The 25,014-nt window shown below is 49.2% G+C and overlaps 1 protein-coding gene across 4 annotated transcripts in view; it reads left to right on the plus strand.

Moving 5' to 3' along the window:
• LOC137417120 (uncharacterized) overlaps nt 1-25,014 on the plus strand; it is a 121,757-nt gene that overhangs the window by 77,732 nt on the left and 19,011 nt on the right. For all 4 annotated transcript variants that reach the window (XM_068102893.2, XM_068102904.2, XM_078770402.1 and 1 more), the window contains exon 5: nt 13,471-13,608. In XM_068102893.2, coding sequence (XP_067958994.2) covers nt 13,471-13,608 — 138 coding nt within the window. The remainder of the gene's footprint in view (nt 1-13,470; nt 13,609-25,014) is intronic.

The following is a 25,014-nucleotide window of genomic DNA, read 5'->3' on the forward strand; positions in this document are numbered from 1 at the left end:
CCTTTCCCCACTCCCGACCCCTTGGGTACTCACGACCCCTTTGGTCTCTGTCCCTCACAATGCCTCTGGGCCCCTCCTGACCAAGATGATGGTCGGCTTCGCCGCACACGGGCGGTTGAACGAACCCCGGGCGGATGTGCTTCCACCGGGCACGTACCGTACCGGGAACCACGGCTGCAGCACACCCCTCCTGGCCAAGCGAAGCAGGCAAAGCAAGCGCCGCTTGCAACGCGCGCGAGGCCCCAAAGTGCGACCCGTACGCGTCCTTGTAGACGGTGCGGTGAACTGTGCCGGACGCTGGGTCCGTGCACGGACCCACGGCAACTTGACGTGTCAAAAGGGTAGTTACACGTCCCGGTAACTCCTCTCGCCAGACGGGCTTGGGGAACGCAGCTTTTCCACGCTGCTCAATCTCGATCCCCACTCTCCTCGGAGCTGGGCGAGGAAGAAGAAGAATCGTCGCTTCTCCCGGACCTCGTGTCTTTTCTTCTTCCGTTTCCGGTCTCCTTTTTCCCAGAAGGGCTCCTGACCCTTTAATCACAACAACCCTTAATCGACTACACATTGATAAGCAAAGACCTGAATAGTAAGTCACATACATTCACATACATATGTAACACTCCCCCCCTTCAAGAAAGAAAGTTTGAACCCAGCGAAAACTTTCTTTGCCGGCCAACTTGGATAAACAAACCAGATAACTCACCCCCCCCCCCCCCCAACTCATCAGTTCCCCCCGGGCACAGTCATCTATCTATAATTCCAGTAATCTCTGTATGTCTGTATGTCTGTGACCGCTGTTTCTCGACAACCACGGGTCCGATATACTTTAAACTTGCCAGGTATATTGCTGGGGACCTGAGGATGTGCCTTTTCAAGGTTTCATATTAATCGGAGAAGTAGTTACCGAGCTATGTCCAAAAAACGATTCAACCAATCAGAGAGCAGCGAGCTATCACGTGTGCCGAACGTGGCGAACAGACTCTGCCTCGGACGGCACATTTGAGAGCGTATTCATTTATTTCACGTTGGCAAACTATGTTGCCGTTAAACTATGTTTTAAAACTAATTAAAACTACTTTGCGATTCATCGTAACTGCGATTCGTAACTGCCGTTCGCTTTGGCTTTGCGAATGGACCAAACCATTTCATGTAAATAGAGTGGGGGGATTGTCACCGTACTCGCAAGCCGTTCGCTTTGGCTTTGCGAATGGACCAAACCATTTCATGTAAATAGAGGCGGGGGATATAATTTTAGATATATATATAGTACGGGCATGCCCTAGTCACTTAAAAATAAAGCAACAAAATTTCACACAATCCCCTAGATTAATTCCCTCTGGACCAAGCGTCCACCACTTCTAGTTTCTCTTGAATGACGGTTAAGAGGTGGTGACCAAAGCCCCCAAATTTAAACCTCTCTATAGCACTTTTTCGGGAGGCCCAGCGGAGTATTCCCTACATGGACACCTTAAGGAATGTGGAGTTCACGGTTAGTCCGGGGAGGAAAGTTCACTACCTGGACGCCTTTAAGAACGTGGCGTTCACGGTTAGTCCATGTAGGAGCCCCGGCTCGGCGGCTCCCCCGTATATATAGTGCTTCAACTTCTCCAGACTCCTAACAGTTACGGTGGGACCACTTGTCCCAGCCGTTACCTGACTGGCGGTCTCCTTCTCGGCCAATGCTCTGACATTCATTTTTTCGGGAGGTGCCGTAACTCTGGGAGCCTCCATAGTAATATCGGCTGCTGCCAACCCCAAAACTACTGCCAAGTTGTCCTCTTCTGTAGACCTCTCGACACCTACGAAATGCCTTCCCTACTGTTATGGTCCGACCCTCCAAATCCTTACCATTCCAATTCTTCTCTGCCTCCCTGGCGTCTCTTGTGCTTGCAAACTTGACAAAGCCGAACCCTCTTGACCGTTGCGTTTCCCTGTCTTTTACCACCCGCACTTCCACCAGCGGCCCATATCTGTTGAAGACAGAGGTCAGAACTTCTTCCTCTGTGTTGAAGTTCAGTCCCCCTACAAATAACTTGGAACTTTCGTCGCCATCCCGAGCTGGTGGGGTGTTATTTTCCCTGCTGTGCTCTTTACCAACCCTCGGGTTACCATAAATTTGCCCCCCGGCCAAATCATTCCCAATAATCACAGATACTCCCTCTACAGGAAGCGTGGCTTGTAAACCGACGGTGACCGGTCCTGACACCAAATCGGATTCCAAATGGATGACATGAAGTGGGGCACTAACACAGCCACCGATCCCTTGTAACCGAACACTATCACCCGTTGCTGTACTCTTTGACAATGGCAAAATGCCTTCAAGCGTTAAGGATTGATGGGCTCCTGTGTCCCTCAAAACCCTAACCGGTCTTGGGAAAGTCAAGTCTCCCTTGAGTGAGACCAACCCCTCATAAATAAATGGTCGGTAACTCTTCTGTGGGCGATTTCTTATGCTTGCCATCGCATTCGGAGTGGTAATAGTCGGACTCCGCTCTGGGTCTTCCCTTTTCATGCGGTAACAACTGGACATCAAGTGTCCAGGTTTTTTGCAAAAAGCGCAAGTAGGCCCGGAGGAAAAACTTGTGGTCTGCCTCGGGCCCCCCAAAATATAAGTTTGTCTTGGGCCCGCAGCCCTCTGATTTCGAACAGGTGGGGTATCCGCATTGTCCCCATAATCCTCTCGAGGCCGCCGCCATGTAAGGTCGTTCTCCGCACCGGGTGTTCCATAACTCCCCTGCTGAAGTCTAGGCGAGGAGTTAGGTTTGTGGACCCCTATCCGGTGTGTTAAGGCATAATCATCTGCCATGGTGGCTGCGTCCCACAACTTTGGTACTTTCTTTTCCTGCAGGTACACTTTGATGTCCTCGTGGACACACTGTTGAAATTCCTCCACCAGGATCAAGTCACGCAATGTTTCGAAGTCTTTCCCGACTCCTTTTGACTCACCACCGATCAAACATGTTTTCTTTCACTCTGGCAAACTCCACATGGGTCTCACTCTCCTCTCCCTCTTCCTGGCATTCCTGAATTTTTGCCGGTAAGCTTCCGGAACCAACTCATAGGCTTTGAGGATGTGCTTCTTCAATACCTCATAATCTGTACATTGGTCCATTGGTAGCGCCGAATAAATCTCTTGAGCTTTTCCCACCAGCACACTTTGTACTAGTATGGTCCAGGCCACCTCCGGCCAGTTTAACTGTCGAGCCACTTTCTCAAAGTGCGGAAAAAATTTAGCGACTTCCTTTTCACTGAAGGGTGGAACCAGCCTCACATGTCTGCCCACATCCCAGGTGTTCTGGCTAGGTGTCGACCCCGTCAGCAAGGGTGGTACCTCTCCCCGTTCTCTCATTAACTCCAGCTCCTTGAATTTAATTTCTTGCTGAAGCGCCATGTCACATTCCTTCAATTCCCTTTCCGCTTTTCTCTCCTCTGCTTCGAGTTCCCTTGCAGCTCTCCTCTCCTCTGCTTCTGCTTTCCTTTCCTCTGTTTTCATCCTTTCTAACCTTTCCTGGAGTTCTCGTTCCACCCTCCTTTCTTCTTCTGCTCTTTCCTTTTCTGCTTTCCTTTCTTCTTCTGCTAACCTTTCCTGGAGTTCTCGTTCCACTCTCCTTTCCTCTGCTTGTTTCTCTTCTCTCCTCTCTTCTGCTTTCCTTTCTTCTTCTTTTAACCTTTCCTGGAGTTCTCGTTCCACTCTCCTTTCCTCTGCTTGTTTCTCTTCTCTCCTCTCTTCTGCTTTCCTTTCTTCTTCTTTTAACCTTTCCTGGAGTTCTCGTTCCACTCTCCTTTCCTCTGCTTGTTTCTCTTCTCTCCTCTCTTCTGCTTTCCTTTCTTCTTCTGCTCTTTCCTTTTCTGCTTTCCTTTCTTCTTCTGCTCTTTCCTTTTCTGCTTTCCTTTCTTCTTCTTTGATCCGTTCCTGGCTCCGTAATTGCAACTCCAGTTTCCGGAGCTCAACATCTTCTGGTTCTTCGGGTAGCCACTGCCAGGCTAACTCGTCCCATGTTCCTAATCCCACCATAGACTGTATCACCGTGGTCTGCAACTCTGCCTTCCTCAAATTAGTTCGGACCTCCAAGTTAAAATGTTTGGCCAATTTCAAGAGGTCCGACTTTAGTAACGCTCGGAACTGTGCCTCACTCGGGGTTACCGCAAAGTTCTATGCCACAAACGCCATGGTGCCTATCGTTAACACCTGTTAACCTTCACCCAAGACTTTACCCCACTTTCCCCAAAAATTTACCAATTAATACTTAATTAATAAATTTTAATTAATAAAAATATTATTTTATACAATTTTAGATCCCGGACGTAGACCCAATTGCGAATCCGCAAATCGTAATTTGGATGAGCCCCCAATTCTGTTAAGTGGTCCTCCCGGTGACTACCTGGTCTCGGTGACCCCCGGACCGTGAGAAGAACTCCGCCAGAAAGATTTATTATGTATGCGCTTTCGTAACGCAATCAATATGAATTCCAACCAAGAAAAAACCCCACACCAAGGATCCGGAATAATCAATGATATATTCCCCGAGCAATCAACCATCAACAATCCACAATCGACAATCAATCCCCGAGATGATTAAGATGGCCATCTTACATACGTGTGTCCCCTTTCCCCACTCCCGACCCCTTGGGTACTCACGACCCCTTTGGTCTCTGTCCCTCACAATGTCTCTGGGCCCCTCCTGACCAAGATGATGGTCGGCTTCGCCGCACACGGGCGGTTGAACGAACCCCGGGCGGACGTGCTTCCACCGGCCACGTACCATACCGGGAACCACGGCTGCAGCACACCCCTCCTGGCCAAGCGAAGCGGGCAAAGCAAGCGCCGCTTGCAACGTGCGCGAGGCCCCAAAGTGCGACCCGTACATGTCCTTGTAGACGGTGCGGCGAACTGTGCCGGACGCTGGGTCCGTGCACGAACCCACGGCAACTTGACGTGTCAAAAGGGTAGTTACACGTCCCGGTAACTCCTCTCGCCAGACGGGCTTGGGGAACGCAGCTTTTCCACGCTGCTCAATCTCGATCCCCACTCTCCTCGGAGCTGGGCGAGGAAGAAGAAGAATCGTCGCTTCTCCCGGACCTCGTGTCTTTTCTTCTTCCGTTTCCGGTCTCCTTTTTCCCAGAAGGGCTCCTGACCCTTTAATCACAACAACCCTTAATCGACTACACATTGATAAGCAAAGACCTGAATAGTAATTCACATACATTCACATAAATATGTAACGTGTGTGTGTGTGTGTGTGTGTGTGTGTGTGTGTGTGTGTGTGTGTGTGTGTGTGTGTGTGTGTGTGTGTGTGTGTGTGTGTGTGTGTGTGTGTGTATTGTTACGGATATGGGGGACGGCTCTCCCGTTAGCAAGGGGTGATTAGCCCCTTGTCCTGTTAAGCTGGCCGTCTCCCCGGTCCTGGTACTTGTAACGCTCTCCCGCGGGATGGAAAGGATCAGTGTTATGGGTCCAGGGTTTATCCCGAATACCTTTATCCGTCCCTCCGCAGCCCAGGGAGACAAGTACCACTCAAACGCCGGTTTTAGATGGACTAGTTGCCGAGCGGTTTTAGCAACCCGAAGTTCGAGCCATTAACAGGACTAAACCCGACTCCGAACGTTGGCCAAATCGTGCCACAGGTATTCAATGAAGGAAATCACGAAAGTGACCGAATGTGAAGAAGAAGACGAAGGTAGGAAGAACAAATATAATTTATTACTATTATTTACAAGACCAAAAATAACCAAGGAGAAGGAAAGATAATAAAATAATTTACAGAAGATGAAGAAACAGTGCAAATTAGCTTACCTATAAACAGTCTTACTTAACCCAGGACAGAACAAACGAAGACAGACTCACACGAATGGGGAATGAAGGGTGGATTGGCAGGAGGGATCAGAAGGTTCAGGTCGGACCACAAACTGGAAGGTTTTGGCAGGGCGCACAGCAAGCAGGTCCTTCCCGGGCTGGGAGCGAGCAGGGCAGCAGCGGCACACGTATCTCGCCCTCCCTTGACACGCCTCGGGCTCTTTTGTCCTCTGCTGCGGTTCTTTCCTCCCTCGGAATCGTCTCACGCGTCTCTCTCCCTCAATCTGCTGCTTTCACGATCGTCGCGCGTATATCTCTCCTTCTCTCTCAAGCGCGGGGCTCACACGCCCTCCTCAGTTTTCGGTACCGCCCTCCTCCGCGCTCTGTTTCGTGCCCTTATAAGGCAATGGCATGGTCTTGCTACCTTATTTGGGCAGAGAGTCGAACGGCGCGCCCCTCGTGGCGAGCCACGGGCTTGTGTCCTTACTTGGGCATGGGGCTGAACACCCCGCCCCTCGTGGCGCGCCCTGGGCGTGCCTCTTCCCGGCGACCCCGCCCTTCCTGTCCAAACGGAGCACGGAGCACATCTTCATCATAGCGGCGAACGCCGCTTCCTAAGCCAGGCCAGTTGAGGAGCCGCACACCCCACGCTTGTTAAGCTTCGTTACCCAGAGAGGGAGAGTTCGGCTGGAAAATGTCATTGAAGGGGAGCTATCCTTACTTGATTCGGTGCAATGGAGTATTAACTAATGGGAACAGAGCCTTAATCTAATACACATAATAAGGAGATAACTACGGAACAAGGAGGAAATCTATGATTGGCTACGTGTGGTATATGGAATAACTCCGGGAACGACCTTTGACCTTTATACACAACAAATGGAGGAAGGAGGGTGATATTTTACAATTAAACACAATTCTCATATCCATAACAATATATATATATATATACGTGTGTGTGTGTGTGTGTGTGTGTGTGTGTGTGTGTGTGTGTGTGTGTGTGTGTGTGTGTGTGTGTGTGTGTGTGTGTGTGTGTGTGTGTGTGTGTGTGTGTGTGTGTTTGTGTGTTTGTGTGTGTATATTCTGATTACATGGATTTTTTTTATTTTTTTTATTTTTTTTGTATACAAGATCGAGGCTCGTGAAAGAGCGAACATTTATCACACAGAAAGACAAACAGACACATAAAACAAATAACATCGGGAGCGGTAGACAAGATGGGGAGAGAGGGGGAAGGACACAAACACAACATTTGAGAGCAGGGACCGAGAGACATGGAGACATCGAGAGATCTGTGGGAGGGAGAGGGCTTTGGGGGGGGAGGCATGTGAAGGGAGGGGAGGCATGTGAGGGGGGGGAGGCATGTGAAGGGGGGGAGGCATGTGAAGGGGGGGAGGCATGTGAAGGGGGGGAGGCATGTGAAGGGGGGGGGGGTGGGAGAGGTATAAACATATGGACACTGCCAGGATTTCCAGGAAATAAGTTGGAATTTCAAACAAGGTGGATCTGGGGTGAATTAGTGGGGGTAGAAAAGATCAAGGTTATGGATGGGGGAAGATAAGAGATGGTGGTGAACAGCTGTTTTAAAGACCTGGAGGGAGGAGAGGGATTGAAGGGAGTGTGGGAGTTTGTTCCACAGGCGGGAGAAAAGAGGAATGAAAGAGTGAAGGTGAGCAGAGAGCCGAGATTTCGGCAGTTTAACCATCAGAGGGTTGCTGGCAGATCTTGTGCGACCTGTAGGAATATTTGGGGGACAGAGCACAGAGAGAGCTGGGGGAGCAAGGCCGGAGAGGAGTCGGTAGAAGACAGAAAGACCACCTACCTGCCTGCGGTGAGTGAGTGAAAGGCCCTCAGAGATAGCTTCATCGCGGGAGATTCCAATGATTTTGAAAGCTTTGGATTCAACAGCGTGAAGCCGAGCCAGGTGTGAGGCAGGAGCACCAGCCCATAGGGGAGAACAGTATTCCATTGAGCTGCGGATGAAAGCCTTGTATGTGGTGAGGAGCTCAGGTGTGCCGAGGAAGGACTTCGCACGACGGAGGATGCCCAGTCGGCGACTGGCTTTGGAGGCCAGCTTGGAAATGTGGTTTTCCCAAGAAAGATCATGGCAGATAGTGAGACCCAAAAGCTTGAGTGACAGAACTTCTTGGAGAGGATTGTTGAGAAAGTAGATGGGAGGGTTGTCCAGTCGATCTTTTCGGAGAGACATAGTAAGAGAGTGAGATTTGGCAGGATTGAAAGACATGTTCCACTTGTTTGACCAGTCTGTGATTTTGTCCAGGTCTTCAGAGAGTGAGGAGGCTGCAGACTGCCGATCTGAGGGAAGAGGAATGGAGCGGCAGAGAGTGGAGTCATCAGCAAAGAGATAGAGAGGATTTTCCAGAGAGTCAGAGAGATCATTGATAAAGACCAGAAAAAGCACAGGGCCCAGCACACTTCCTTGGGGAACTCCAGCCTGAACAGGAAGGGGAGATGAGAGAAATCCATTCAGGGCCACACGTTGACTACGACCAGAGAGGAAGTCCGCAAGCCATGCATGGAGATTTCCATGGATACCATAGGAGGAGAGTTTGGTGAGCAGAGCTGGGTGCCAGACCGTATCAAAGGCCCTTGATATGTCAAGGGAGACAGCTCTGATTTCCTGTTTGGCATTGAGGACCTCCATCCATTTTTGAGACAGCAGAAGCAGCATGTCCAGAGTAGAGTGACCTGGTCTGAAACCAAATTGATGATCAGAGATCAAGCCATTGGAGAAGAGGAAAGATTTCATATCCGAAGCAATGATGGATTCCATGACTTTGCTGATAATTGGGAGCAGGCTGATTGGTCTGTAGTTGCAAGGATCTGTTTTTGCACCTTTTTTGTGTAAAGCGGTAATGTTAGCTGATTTCCAGGATGCTGGCAGATGACCTTGAGCAAAAGATAGGGTGAAAAGAACAGAGAGAGGGTGAGATAGAGCGGCAGAGCAGGATTTTAGGACCCGTGGGCTGATGCCGTCTGGTCCAGTTGCAGAATCAGAGTCGAGGTTTGACAAAAACTCCTCCACCTTGTCAGGAGAGAAGGACACAGAGTCCAGGAGCAGTTGGGTTCGACTGGGAAAGGTGGGAACAGAGAGAGATGGGTTTGGGACTAAGGATTTCGAGGCGAACACAGAGTTGAGGCATTCGGCTTTGTCACGTGCGATGTCAACTGTGTGGCCATTTGAGGTAAGGGAGGGGATGGAGGGGGAACAAACACCAGAAACGGATTTGACCAGACGCCACCAGGATTTGGAGGAAGGAGACAGGTTTGAGAGTTCATTCTTGAGTGAGGAGAGATAGTGCTTCCTGGCACTCCTGAGGGTAGACACACACTTGTTCCGAGCTTGGTGGAAGGAACTGAGATTTCCTTCAGTTGGATTAGCCTTCCAAGAGGCAAAGGCAAGTTGTTTCAGGGCAACTGCCTCACCACAAGATTCAGTGTACCATGGACGGGAGGAAGGGTAAGACAATTGAAGGCGAGATGGGATAAATCTGTGCATGAGAGAGATCAGTTTGCTTTGGAAGAATTCCCAGGAAGAATTGATGTCAGAGGCAGTGGAGATGGGAGACCAATCCAGACGATTGATGGCTGCTTGAAGACCGTCCCAGTCGGCCTGAGTGAAATGCCAGACTCGTCGACGCTGAGGAGGCTCTCTGAGAATGGCCAGAGAGATGTCCACTTTGACAAGCACATGATCAGAAGAACCGATTGGAGCAGAAGAAGAGCAGCAGACATTAGCAGGGAAGTTTGTCATAACCAAGTCTAGAAGAGAAGATACTCCATTGGCTGAGATCCGGGTCGGGAAATTGACAGATTGTGTCAATCCCAGTGAGTCACAGAAGTCCTTTGCTGAGGTGCCATGACTAGTGAGAGAGGAACCCACACCCAACCAGGTGGCATGATGACAGTTGAAGTCACCACATATGAGGAAGAGAGAGTTGGGATGAGTGGATAGAAGTTGGTCCATGTTGTCAGACAGTGAAATGTAGATGGAGTCATCACTGTTTGGGGGACGGTACAGAACACATATGAACAAAAGGTGGGAGCGGAGAGGAAGCCGTAACCAGAGGTACTCCTGCGGGTGAGGAGGAATGAGAGCAGTGCAAGGAGAGTGAGGAAGAGAGTTTTTGACAAAGATAGCCACCCCACCACCAGGCCGAGGCTCAGGTCTAACATACCGGAGGAGGGAGTAACCAGGAAGAGATATTAAGGAATCAGAGACATCTTGAAGGAGGAAAGTCTCTGTTAAGCAGATCAAGTCTGGATTGTCAGAAGCAACCTGTATGGAGAGATCAGTCAGGTTTGAGCGAAGGCCCCGGATGTTTGAGGTCCATACCGTTAATGAAGAGAGAGGGGGAGCATCGGGTACAGGACAGGGGAGGGGAGGAGTAGGGTAAGATGAAGGATGAGAGGGGGAGGTAGGGAGAGCAGTTGATAGTGTTTCAGATGTTGCAGAAGAGTTCCAAGAAAGGGAAGGATGAGGAGGATGAAAGGTTTGCTGGTGAAGGGATGCGGCACAGTGAGGGGTTGTTTGAGGGGGGGGCAGAGGAAAGTAGAAGGTTTGGGGGGGTGGAGGTATGAGATAGAAGGGAGACGAAGTGGGGAGGAGGCAGCTTGGAGGAGGAGGGGGGAGGAGAGAGAATTGGAGAGGAATGGTATGGGGGGAGAATTGAAAGGGAGGGATTGGGGGGGAATTTTGAAGGGGAGGAGTGAGGGGGGAGTTTAGGAGGGGAGGGGCAAGGGGGGAGTTTTGGAGGGGAGGGGCAAGGGGGGAGTTTTGGAGGGAAGGGGAAAGGGGGGAGATCAGGAGTGGAGGGGCAAGGGGGGAGATTAGGAGGGGAGGGGCAAAGGGGAAGTTTAGGAGGGGAAGGGCAAGGGGGGAGTTTAAGAGTGGAGGGGCAAGGGGGAAGTTTCGGAGTGTAGGTGCAAGGGGGGGGATTTGGATGGGAGGGGCAAGAGGGGAGTTTAGAAAGTGGATGATTAATGAAAGACGAACATTGATAACAAATTGGGTTTGTTGTGATCTTCAAGTTAGCAATCCGGTTCAGGATGATGGAGGAGGGATGGAATGAATGTGAATTTAGACCATGTAGTGAGGGAGACGTATAAGATATTGAATTTCTTTTTTTTGAAGTGGAATGAGTTGGAGAGGAAATTGAGAAAAGCCTTTTAAATAGGAAGAAAAACAGCGTGTTGTAATATACCACTGAATAAAAAACAGAAGGGGAAAGGTTAAACATGTTTAAAAATATTTAAACAGAACTATGAACAATCTTATATGCACAAAAATACCAACGGGGGGAGAGCCGAGAGGGACCACCACGAGTCACGTGAACAGGGCAAACGGTGGATGGCAAGGAGATAATGGGGGTGGGGCGAACAGCACACCTGGACAGAAAATACAGGATGAGACAACAGTACACGTGGAGAAAATAAAATAAATGTTTTTGGTTTTTTTTTGTTTTTTTGGGGGGGTGGGGGAGGTGGGGATTTAGAACGTTAGACAGTATTATGTTCGGGGTAGAAGGGAAAAAACCAAGAGCCAAGCAAAACACACTTAAGTTAACAAAACACCGATGGGGGTACAACTACAGGGCCACACACGAGGAGCAGAACACGATTAATTAATTACGAGTTACAGGAAAATCAAACCAAAACTAACTGTAATCAAACAATATCGCATGGACGATAAAATAACGAATTGAAATTTGACAATCTATCTGGGGAAATGGGGGAGAAACACGTGGTCGAAGAAACGAACGAACGAATAAGAACGAATAAACGAATGAGCACAGAGAAGGTAGTCTCCTTTTTTTGTTTTTTTGAGTTGAGATTTACACAAGGAAGTAGGCTTTGGGGTGGAAAGACTGCGAAAACAGAGAACGAAAGTTATTGGACCACAAACGACAGGCGCTGAGAGAAAACCAAAGCCTCAAGGTTGTACAGTGCACACTGTACAGGGCCTCGAGACGACACGAATTAACGCGATTTTCAATACAGGTATGAAAGATTTGCACCGAAAAATCTTTGACGGGACAACATACGTACATACACTATAAAAGAAATACAGTTATAACGAAAATACAAATTGGAACAATGACTTAACTTCGATTTCGATGGAGAGCGTGGAGACCTGCGAAAAAAACGAACCGTCGCCAGCAAGACCGGAAACGGAAGTCTGGTCTGGCAGCCATATTGGATCCCAAAAAAAAAAAAACCTTAAAAAAACCGAAGAGTTGGTTTGCACGAAATCTTTATCAAGATTGCACAGGTTAAGTATTCTATGAATACCATCTCGTTTTCATGCATGTGCTGGGGGAAGGTTGCAGTGAAGACATGGACCAAATGTCCTGTAACGGTGTGGTGATTCTGTAATATACTCAGAGGCAAAAGTTATTGTGACATGGAATTTTTTCATTGGTAATCTTGTGAATGAATTTTTGGATTTGAACCAGAGAAAGAGTGTGTTAAAATGGTCGAAGAAACGCAACCAAGCAGTTGTTGTTCGAATTGCATGAAATTTGCAAGAAGCATGACATATTCGAGAAAAATGGCCAGCAATGTTCACTTTAAAAGGCCAGACAACCAGATGCTTATCATTTCCACTCAATGCAGTCTTAGGAAGTGCAGAAGTCAGAAAAACACCTCTATTCATCGTTTTAGAATAAGTTCGACATGCCACGCCTCAGGGAAAATGACAGATGGAGAGCTATAGATATGCTTCAGTCTGGTACCTCGCAGCGTGATGTTGCTCGTCGATTCAACGTCCATAGAAACACCATTTGGCACAGCTTCACCGAGCTGACGGTAGGACACGTGTCTACAGGTGCACAGGTGAACGTTACATCAGGCCATCTGTTCTGGAAGGGGATCGTTTTGGAGGTGGGGGTGTTATGATCTGGGGTGGGATAACAGCTGCAGCAAGAACGCCAATGATTGTGATTGAGGGGAACTTGAATGCTGTGAGGTACCGAGACGAGATTTTGCAAATGGCCGCTTTACCGTTTTTGCAACAGAACGGCCCTAGAGTGACGTTTCAACACGATAATGCCAGACCACACGTTGCTCGAGTTGTACAGCAGTATCTTAATCAGAACAATGTTAATGTGTTACCCTGGCCTGCAAGATCCCCTGATTTGTCACCCATTGAACACGTCTGGGATGAAATGGAGCGACGTTTACGACGTCATCCGAATCCTCCAAAAACGCTGCAGGAACTCCACCAAATCCTTCCTCGGATATGGAATGATCTTCCCAAGGACTTTCATCGACGTTTAGTGGCCTCAATGAGGCAAAGGTGCCAGGCCTGCATCAATGCACAAGGTGGACACACTCGCTACTGACTGTGTGAACTTGCTTGTGAACCCCCTCTTGTGTTGTGGCTCATTTGCATATGCCAGGTGCACTGTTCTAATGGACTGTTGATCGTTACCATACCTTGAAACATTTGTCTCCCCATGTAATAACATTTGATTCGCGGCAGTAAAAGTTTAACACTGATTCTGTTTGTTGTTTGTGTGTCACAATAACTTTTGCCTTTGAGTATATTTAGATCATCCTTTTCCTCAACTCAATAAATGTCTTATTGACCTGATTTATATTTGGAAGTTTTAAACTTTGTGTACTGCAAAAGGCTGACACTGAATTGTATGCAGGTGAAATCCATCCTGTGAAAGTGGAATGCACACAAAACAACAACGATGGTGCTGTCTCTGAAGCTTTGAGATATGCTTTTGTGAAGGAAGAGTCAGATGTTCCTTTGACAAATGGCAGTGCTGCCTGTTCTACAACTGGTAAGCAGAAACCTCCAGAATTACCATTCAGGGCTGAATTTATGAACAGCACTTCGTGAGCATCTTGCTAACAAACGTGTAAACCTTAAACACGATCAAAAACATCGTTGTACACGCCACAGTGTTTCGCAATTCGTGAAGGGAGATAAACAGCCAATTGGTTGTACGTGTCGAAACATCTGATTAGCCTGTGGCACACCACACATATCTCGAACATCCAATTTAAACGATGCACTTGCATAGAATGGCTGTGTCACAGACAATTGTTGAAGGGGATTCAGCACATTGCTCCTCATCTTAGGTTGATCCAAGTGATCTTACACAAGATACAGCAGCGACCAAAATGATTCCTTTGAGAGTCCAACGCTTGATAAATTTAATATTGCCATATTTTTTTCAGAGTGTTGCATCTATCCTAAATGATTCTCAATGCACGTCGGTGAACTGCCCTATTACTATCCTCTTCCTCCACTTGGGCTAATTCAGGCACTCCCAACACATCTATTCGATATTCACCATCCCATGTTAACTACCAATTACAAGTCTTGCAATGCATGCTTCAAGGCCTTCAACACACTCTTAAACATGCGGTTGTCAACATTTAAAGTTTTGTTGTTATTTAAACGCTTATGTTTAGGTTTTGATAACGCTTTAGATCATCACTCTTCGGCGATTGGCGACTAACTTTGAACTGGTGATCATCGCACAAGAGCGTTTCTCCATGCGTCTAATTCTAAAACACTTTTCGTAAATTCAGCCCTTAATCTTTTGAATTCAGAATACCGTGTATTCCAGCGTACCTCTTGAGGTGAATTGCAAGTCAAATTGGCTAGTTTCCCCATTTTTCTTTCCTTCATTCAGAGATAGATCGATTTGGAGTATAAGATGAATCTAGATGAACCACAGTTGTCAGCAAAACTGTCAGTCAATCAGAACCATACAGGTGCTAATTCCTTCCTGACGCTGTCACACCTCCTTTTCTCACAATTCCTCAACCCATCACCACCTAGCCTTTTGTTCTCCTTCTGCTCATCCTGCTTTCTCTCCTTGCTCTTCTGCAATCTGACACAATGTCAACAACTCTCACTACCTCCCCTCCCCTCCCTCAACCTACCCTCCCCCACCATCCCCTCTCTTGTACCTGATGCCTCCTCTTTAATGGTATGGACCTCAAACATTTGCGACATTCGCTCATACCTGACTGATCTCTCCATACAAGTTGCTTCTAACGAACCAGACTTGATCTACTTTGCAGAACTTTCCTCTTTTAAGACGTCTCTGGCTCCTTAGTGTCTTTCCCTGATTACTCCTTCCTCTGGTATGATAGACCTGAGCCTCATCGTGCAGACAAAGTTGCTCTCTATATGAGAACTATATTCCTCACTCTCCCTGCACTGCCCTCTCTCCACCACACCCCAGGAGTTTCTCCTTCCTCCAAATCCTGGTGGTGTCTGGTCAAATCTGTTTTTGGTGTTTGTTCCCCTCCCATCGCCTCCCTTGCCATCGCCCCAGGATATAGCATCATGGGTCAAAATGGAAAGGAAACCCTCAAAATTTGATATTGGGTCATTCCTGGTGGAACTTGTTGCCTTCTTTCAACAAAACATGTTCATTCGAAAACAAATTCCAACACAATGGTCGCTAAAACAAACAAAATGTGGAAATTGTTTTTTCCCAACAACAATTTGGTTTTTCTTCTGAAGAATATAATTATGTAAATCTGAAATGTTTATTAAAACCTAAATAAAGGTTTGAGTTGGAATTAACTAAATTTCAGTAACTGCAGTTTGGACATCGACCATCTATGTGCAGTTATCTTCTCTTTTCCACCATCTCTTGTCTTCTCTTATCCAACATCTCTTATCTTCCCCCATCCAAAACCATGATCTTCTCTACCCTCATTAATACAACCCAAATCCACCTTTTTCAAATTCCGTTTTCCTTTCCTGAAAGTCCGAGTTGTGTCCATCTCTTTACCTCTCCCACATCAATACCTCTCCCACCGCCCCCTTCCCACGCCCCCCCCCCAAAGCCCTCGCCCTCTCTCAGATCTCTCGATGTCTCCATGTCTCTCGGTCCCTGCTCTCAAATGTTGTGTTTGTGTCCTTCCCCCTCTCTCCCCATCTTGTCTACCGCTCCCTATGTTATATGTTTTATGTGTCGGTTTGTCTTTCTGTGTGATTAATGTTCGCTCTTTCACGAGCCTCGACCTTGTATACAAAAAAAAAAAAAAAAAAAAAAAAATCTGTTTTATAGCACTCCCCCACCCCAACCCACACCTGTCTCCCTTTGACAGATCTACTGCTGTCCCTGTTCTCCACTGTTGTGCTTCTCTCTCCCTCCCCCTCTCATCTCCCACTCCCTTTATTGCCCTTCTCTCGTGAAGCGAAAAGCGGGGTTAAGCAATTGGGTGCGTACAAGTGCAGTATGTGTAACGTGTGCCGTGTGCCGTGTGCCACACTTGTGCCGTATGCCATGCGTGTGCCGTATGCCATACGTGTGCCGTGTCTGCATTTTAAAAATTCATTTTCTCAGCAATCTTTGGTCCGATTGACACAAATTTTCACCATCGGAGCGCCTCCTCCTGAGGAATATTTTAATGATAATTATGACGTCATAGTTCAGCGGTAAAGGCACCATCTTGCAATAACTGAAAAGACTTGCCCCTCTATATCTCTGACCCCGCTCCATGGAAAAATTTGAAACATGGCTCATTGTCAAGTACTCCACATGTGGAATAAGATATGTGTGTGTGGGGGGTGGAGGGGTGGATATGTGTGTATGTTGGGGGTGGTTGGGGTGTGCGTGTGGGGGAGGGGGGGTTGGATGTGTGTGTGTGTGTGTGTGTGTGTGTGTGTGTGTGTGTGTGTGTGTGTGTGTGTGTGTTTGGAGGGGTGTGTGGGGGGAGGGGTTGTGTGTGTGTGTGTGTGTGTGGGTGTGTGTGTGTGTGTGTAGGGGTGTGGGGGGAGGGGGAATGTGTGTGGAGGGGTGTGTGTGTGGAGGTGTGGAGGTGTGTGTGTGTGTGTGTGTGGGGAGAGGGTGTGTGTGTGTGTGTGTGTGTGTGTGTGTGTGTGTGTGTGTGTGTGTGTGTGTGGGGGGGGGGGGGGGTTGAGGTGTGCATATGGAGGGGTGGGCAGATGTGTGTGTATGTGTGGAGGGGGGGGGGTGGAGGGGTGTGCGTTTGGGGGGAGGGGTGTGAGGGTGTTTGTGTGTGTGTGTGTGTCTGTGTGTGGGGGGGGGGGTGGATATGTGTGGGGGGTTGGGGTGTGCGTGTGGAGGAGGGGGTGTTGGATGTGGGTGTGTGTATGTGTGGAGGGGTGTGTGTGTGTGTGTGTGTGTGTGTGTGTGTGTGTGTGTGTGTGTGTGTGTGTGTGTGTGTGTGTGTGTGTGTGAAGGGGGGATGTGTGTGTGAAGGGGGGATGTGTGTGTGAAGGGGGGATGTGTGTGTGAAGGGGGGATGTGTGTGTGAAGGGGGGATGTGTGTGTGAAGGGTGGATGTGTGTGTGAAGGGGGGATGTGTGTGTGTGAGGGGATGTGTGTGTCAGGATGTGTGTGTGTGGATGTGTGTGTGTGGGTGTGGGGGTGTGGATATTTGTGTGTGTGTGTGGGGGGGGGGGGGATGGGTTGGGGTGTGCATGTGGAGGAGGAGGGGGGGTTGGATTTATGTGTGTGTGTGTGTGTGTGTGTGTGTGTATGTGTGGAGGGGTGTGTGTGTGTGTGTGTGTGTGTGTGTGTGTGTGTGTGTGTGTGTGATGGGGGTGGGGGGATGTGTGTGTGTGTGGATGTGTGGATGTGTGTGTTTGTGGGGGGGGGGGTGGATATGTGTGTATGTGGGGGCGAGGGGGTTGGGGTGTGCGTGTGGAGGAGGAGGGGTTGGATGTGTGGATGTGCGTGTGTGTGGATGTATGTATGTGTGTGTGTGTGTGTGGGTGGGGGGGCGGGGGGGTGGATATGTGTGGGTGTGTGGGGGGGTGGATATGTGTGGAGGAGGGGGGGTTGGGGGTGTGTGTGTGTGTGTGTGTGTGTGTGTGTGTGTGTGTGTGTGTGTGTGTGTGTGTGTGTGTGTGTGTGTGTGTGTGTGTTAGGGGGGAGTGTTTTGTGTTGTGTTGTGTTGTGTTGTGGGGTTGTATCAAAAGTGGGGTTGTATCAAAAGTGGGTGCGAGTAAACCGGTCATCACTGCCAGCAGTTTTAAAGTGGCAGTTCTAGTTTTATTTATTATTCTTTACAAATTCATTTATTAATTGTGTTCATTACTCATTAAAAAATATGACTAAAATGTGGTTGTAGTGTTCTTTAAGGTTGAGCGACAGTTATATGCTTTCGCGAGTTATTTCCTCTAGTTTTTCGGTGTTTGTCTTCATTTTAAGGCTTTTTTTTAATTTTTTTTATTTTATTTTTTTACAACAACGAGGCTCGTGAAAGAGCTAAAAGGCATGACACCTGGTTTACGTAAAAAACCGAGTTACGTCACGGCTTATGGAACCAATTAATGACGTAGGCCGGGGTATTACTGTATATATATGTATGTATATATATATATGTGTGTGTGTGTGTGTGTGTGTGTGTGTGTGTGTGTGTGTGTGTGTGTGTGTGTGTGTGTGTGTGTGTGTGTGTGTGTGTGTGTGTATATTGTTACGGATACGGGGGACGGCTCTCACGTTAGCAAGGGGTGATTAGCCCCTTGTCCTGTTAAGCTGGCCATCTCCCCAGTCCTGGTACTTGTAACGCTCTCCCGTGGGATGGAGGATCAGGGTTATGGGTCCAGGGTTTATCCCGAATACCTTATCCGTCCCTCCGCAGCCCAGGGAGACGAGTACCGCTCAAACCCCGGTTTTAGATGGACTAGTTGCCGAGCGGTTTTAGCAACCCGAAGTTCGAGCCATTAACAGTACTAAACCCGATTCCGAACGTTGGCCAAATCGTGCCACAGGTATTCAATGAAGAAAATCACTAAAGCGACTGAATGTGAAGAAGAAGACGAAGGTAGGAAGAACAAATATAATTTATTACTATTATTTACAAGACCAAAAATAACCAAGGAGAAGGAAAGATAACAAAAGAATTTACAGAAGACGAAGAAACACAGTGCAAATTAGCTTACCTATAAACAGTCTTACTTAACCCAGGACAGAACAAACAAAGACAGACTCACACGAATGGGGAATGAAGGGTGGATTGGCTGGAGGGATCAGAAGGTTCAGGTCGGACCACAAACTGGAAGGTTTTGGCAGGGCGCACAGCAAGCAGGTCCTTCCCGGGCTGGGAGCGAGCAGGGTGGCAGCGGCACACGTATCTCGCCCTCCCTTGACACGCCTCGGGCTCTTTTGTCCTCTGCTGCGGTCCTTTCCTCCCTCAGAATCGTCTCACGCGTCTCTCTCCTTCAATCTGCTGCTTTCACGATCGTCGCACGTATATCTCTCCTCTCTCAAGCGCGGGGCTCACACGCCCTCCTCAGTTTTCGGTACCGCCCTCCTCCGCGCTCTGTTTCGTGCCCTTATAAGGCAATGGCATGGTCTTGCTACCTTATTTGGGCAGAGAGTCGAACGGCGCACCCCTCGTGGCGAGCCACGGGCTTGTGTCCTTACTTGGGCATGGGGCTGAACACCCCGCCCGTCGTGGCGCGCCCTGGGCGTGCCTCTTCCCGGCGACCCCGCCCTTCCTGTCCAAACAGAGCACGGAGCACATCTTCATCATAGCGGCGAACGCCGCTTCCCAAGCCAGGCCAGTTGAGGAGCCGCGCACCCCACGCTTGTTAAGCTTCGTTACTCAGAGAGGGAGAGTTCGGCTGGAAAATGTCATTGAAGGGGAGCTATCCTTACTTGATTCGTGCAATGGAGTATTAACTAATGGGAACAGAGCCTTAATCTAATACACATAATAAGGAGATAACTACTGAACAAGGAGGAAATCTATGATTGGCTACGTGTGGTATATGGAATAACTACGGGAATGACCTTTGACCTTTATCTATCTATAATGCCAGTAATCTCTGTGTGTGTGTTTGTACGTTTGTTTGTCTGTGACCGCTGTTTCTCGACAACTACCGGTCCGATATACTTGAAACTTGCCAGGTATATTGCTAGGGACCCGAGGATGTGCCTTTTCAAGGTTTTAAATTAATCGGAGAAGTACTTACCGAGCTATGTCCAAAAAACGCTTCAACCAATCAGAGAGCAGCGAGCTATCGCGTGTGCCGAACGTGGCGAACACACTCTGCCTCGGACGGCACATTTGACAGCGTATTCATTTATTTCACGTTGGAAAACTATGTTGCCGCTATGTTGGCGTTAAACTATGTTTTAAAACTAATGAAAACCATTTGGGATTTGGGGTGGATTGTCACTGTACTCGCAAGCCGTTCGCCGTTCGCTTTGGCGTTGCGAATGAACCAAAACATTTCATGGACCAAACCATTTCATGTAAAGCGTTCGCCGTTTGCTTTGGCGTTGCGAATGGACCAAAACATTTCATGAACCAAACCATTTCATGTAAATAGAGGGGGGGGGGGATATAATTTTAGATATATATATAGTACGGGCATTGGCAAGGAACGGGCACCCACGTACGGGCAATGCCCTAGTACACAACAAATGGAGGAAGGAGGGTGATATTTTACAATTAAACACAATTCTCATATCCATAACACTGCACCCTCCTCCTCTTAGGCACGTACCCGGCCTATTACTTTTACCTTTAGTGTGGCACGGAGGTGTAGTTCCCTCTACATTTAACCTGGCCCTGAGTGTGACAGTTTTAAAATATAAATAAATATGTCCCGCTGCTCCATTGCACCCTGCCTAACAGACTCACGCTCACAGCTAACCAAATTGCGGAATTGTCTTCAAACTACAACATGAACGATGGGGGAGCATTATTTACAGTGACGCTACTTGTATTTACAAAACGCAACCCAGGACCTGTGATTGTTCTTTTGGGGGGGAAGACAGCCTGTGCTGCATCGACGCACCAGAAAGCACCAAAACGCACCAAAACACCATCAAGCACCAATCGGTGCACAGTCACCACAGTTCATATTAAAAATAAACCAACAAACCCCTGGTGGTGTCTTGCTCTTTGGCTCCCTCTGCTGGCTATTGTCGTTCTTCCAGATGTTGTCAACTTCATCTTCTTACTGGCGGCCTATTTAGACATAATAAAAAGCACAAAACGTGTCCATTTTTTTCTTTATTTATGGCCCACAGGGGGCCGACTGTGGGTGGTTCACCTGTGGGGCATAGGTGCCACGTGACCGAGGTCCGCAAGCAAGATCTCGGGCCATCATGGCCGGTTCCAGCAGAGGGGCCATGCCCCAACCTGTAGGGTCCATGAGTGGTGCTCAGCCACAGACATGTGGTCCATAAGTGGTGCATCGATGCAGACAGCTGGTTGCGGGAGTTTCGGGCACACAATGGCGGACTCCCGCACGCTCCCCTCAGCGCCCAGTGGCGCACAGTCCTCGGGTCGGAGACAAGGGGGAGGGGGGGCGGAGAGAAGACAGGTGAGCGAGGGGTGAGCGAGGTGAGCGAGGGGGTGATGACATATGGGGTAAGGTCACAAGGGTACACATCAACAAGGCAATGCAAGACGAGGTGCGTACGGAGAGCGAAGTGAGAAAGCTCGTCCCTACCGTATGTCACCCCCCCCCTATTACCTACTCTACCCTTGCCCTTACCCCATATGTACAAAAAAAATCTAACACGTTTACAAATTCGTCGCTACCGTCACGTCTTCCCCATATTTCCCCTATACCAAATTCGTCCCCACAATCCCTCTAACCAAAATTTGTCATCACCCAATTCATCATCAATCCTCAAAAGGAGGGAGAGATGGAACAACAAAGCACAATGTCACACCCACGTCATGATGCGTCTCACATTCCAAACATTTGCACCAAAATAATAAAAACAAACCATGGCATGGTGTGGAGTACCATCGTTACCTCAGGTGAGTGGATGTAGATGGTGCGAGGAGATCTCAATCCTAACTACCTTCTAAATGACTTTAATACACTTTACACTACCCGGGTCCTTCCCTGCCAAACCATTGGCCTCTTCCACTCTATGCGGTTTTAAGAACCATATTCCCATTGACCAAACTGTGGTGCTTCCTCAATTTGGGGTCTCACTCCCCCGATTCAACTCCCTGTGCCTTTGCACAATTTCAAGACTGGGTCGTGTGGCTCTCCCAGCAGGTCTACCCACCTGCACACCTCCACCACTGTAGTTGCCTCCGAGCTTACCTGCTCCTCACCCTAACCTATCTAACTGGGGAAGGCCCTCTGGCGCTCTCCCCACTCGGTGCCCTCTGGCACTGGGCTACCCGGGTCCGTCCTTTGGATCCTCGGGCCCCATCCACAACTCTACCTGCTCCCAGAGCCCACCTGCGGCCTCACCTGGCCGACATCCTAGCAGTGGCGGAGTGCTCAACCAACTACACACACTAACAGGCCACATGCCCAGCCATTTCCACAACACTAATGCACCCATCCAAACACCATTCTTCCACCACGCACCACAGATGCCAATATCCAACCACAATTTACCTGTACCCTCTACCTAACTCTTAAACTACCCTCCCCGGGTATTCGTGATGGGGTCCATCCTCCTTTCCCCCATCCACACCTTCGCACCATCCACTCCACTCCACAGTTTCCACCATACTCACTCCACGACCATCCATTCCATAGTCCATATATTCCACACTCAACCATTCTCCATACACCTGTAGTTGCACACCTGTGCAATCACTCCTACTGGTGCTTCCTGCACCCTCCTTCCTTCCTGGACCATTTGGTCAACACAACACACAACCACCACTACTCACTCATGCACTGCTCCATACACCTGTTCAGTTGCACACCTGTGCAATCACAATTGTTCCTCACTCACTGCTCCATACACTTCCATGCTCAATACAATTCACAATCACCTTCTCACAATACACTTCTGGGTACACTTTTAAACACACACAGCATCATCTGACCTACCTGGTGCCCTGCTAAAACTCACGCTTCCCCGTAGCCCCTTATATTATTGCGCTCCCTCGTCATTATCATCCAACTACCCTCTCCATGTCCCCAACTACCTGTCCAATATTGCTACCTCAACTTACCGTTACCTACGGTCATCTTCTCTAGATCCCTACACATTATATCCCAACCCTCCCGGGCTAGTTTTCACTGCCAACCCCATAACTAGTGCTCCTTTGCCCCCACTGTGAGGGATGGCAGAGTTGCCATCCCACCACAACGGGTATCTCTCACTATCAATTTGCTCACCAAATTCCAGCCAATCAAAAATTTGCCAATCTGCCAATCATCAATCTACCAATCATCAAATTTTGCTTTTCAAATCACAAATTCCCCATCAATTTCGGGTCCAAAACACTATCGTCATCATAGTCCGCTATATCTGAGCCTCGGTGCGTCGTTACATCATTAAAACACGGCTTCGCAAAGCGGAGCAATGAATTTGGGTGGTTTGGTCACCTCCAGGTTGAACTCAGTCCGGCTTTCGGTTCGGGGGGGGGGGGGGGGGGGTTTGGTCGGGCAGAGATTCCACGCACCATCTCGGCGCGGCCCCTTGCGGTCGCCGGCCCGATGGCTCAATCTCGCCCGGTCGGAACCCCGCCCCCATGAGGGGGCACCGGTCCGCTTCCTCTTACCCGCCCCTGAACCGGACCGATCGCCTCGCCCAACAAGGCCCGGACTCGACCGTGCAGGGCGGGGCCAAGCCCGAATTGGAAACGACGCTTCGAAGAGAAGTGACGCAACACCGACCCGCGCCGGGCCTCACATCCAGCAAAGTGCACCGCGCCCCGAGTGCTCGCATCGGCTATACGTTGCCCTAAACGCTGCCCCGGTCAACGTCGACGCCTTACTCGCATGCCCACACGCACACGCGACCCTTTTCACACTCACAAAACCCGGCGCTTCCAGTGCATCCCCCACACTCCGTCCATTCCACCACCGCACTCACTGTTACACACCACACTTCTCGCGCACCCTCTTGCGCACACTCACCATTCGCACCCTTCGTTCCACACACCGTACACCCCGACGTGCATTCTCGCTCGCACTTGGTTTCACACTCACGCTTCGTAACATGCTCACTCCTTGACGCACACTTTGTTTTTCACACGTGCGCCATTTCCACTCACCCGGGACCCTTCAACGCCCGGGTGCCATATCGATCCCAATCGCGCGACAATTCTCTTCGCGCCAAACCCCCTCTTACAAAATCTCCCGGCACCACATACAGCCCGTCTCACCTTCGGGGTTCTTCTTCCTCCCTGCACCAACACCTGCAAATCTTTATAAGGATTAATGAGCACAGCATCGTGATGTGGGCAGGGAGTTTGAGCAATTTCCATTCCTTCCTCCAGTTGTTGCTCTTCTAAGTCCCCGGTCTCTCCAATTTCAATTATACCCACTACTGCTTTTTCTTTATTCACCACGATGACCGCTGGCTTTATTAAAATTCCCTCTTCTACCTCAGCAGTCGCCGGCTGCCCCATACCCCGGGTCGCGATGTCTACCCCGGTCCAGTTACCTGTGCTTTTCTCCGACTCACTCAACCTGCGCTCCTCGAGTCGCGTTACCTCCTCGTGCACCCGTGTGCTCCTCCCGCTCAACCTGCGGTCAACCTCCCTCTCGGCTTCCCTCACCTCATATGCGGCTTGCCCCCTCACCAACCCTTCATTAATTTCTTTGGCTTGGCCAACTATGCCCCCCAGTTTGTCCCTCCAATTTGCTTCCGAGTCCCTCCAATTTGCTTCCGAGTCCCTCCAATTTGCTTCCGAGTCCCTCCAATTTGCCTCCGAGTTCTTCCAATTTGCTTCCGAGTCCCTCCAATTTGCTTCCGAGTCCCTCCAATTTGCTTCCCATATTACTTAACCCGTCTCTCAATTGCTCACTGGTACCCCTTGCTTCATCCCTCATTCTGCTTTCCATCCCTTCAATTTGGTTTCCCATGTGCTGCCCCATTCGATTTTCTAATTGCTCACCCATTTTTTTCAATGTCTCCCCCCTTTCGTCGACTTTTGCCATTAATTGGTCCATAAAAAAATCGCATGTACCCTGGTATCTCGGGCTCGGCTGCCGCGACCACGTGCGAAGTGCCGCCATTTTGTGCACCTGATACCCCCTCAACCACATCCTCATTTCTCTCCTCCTCCATTTCTCCCACATACATTTCCCTGGGGTCCTGGGTCGACTCTAAACCTTCTAACTCTCCCACCGGCATCCGATCGCCTTGACCATCCATGGCACGATTTTAAATTTAGGATCTTATAAAACAAAATTGTGGGCCACTCGTAATTTGAGCGCGCGAAGCGCTTCAGGTCCGAATCTCGCTCCCGACACCAATTGTTACGGATACGGGGGACGGCTCTCCCGTTAGCAAGGG

The sequence above is a fragment of the Myxine glutinosa genome, chromosome 1 (genome assembly GCF_964187855.1).
Source record: "Myxine glutinosa chromosome 1, kmMyxGlut1.1, whole genome shotgun sequence".
NCBI classification, from domain to species: domain Eukaryota; kingdom Metazoa; phylum Chordata; class Myxini; order Myxiniformes; family Myxinidae; genus Myxine; species Myxine glutinosa.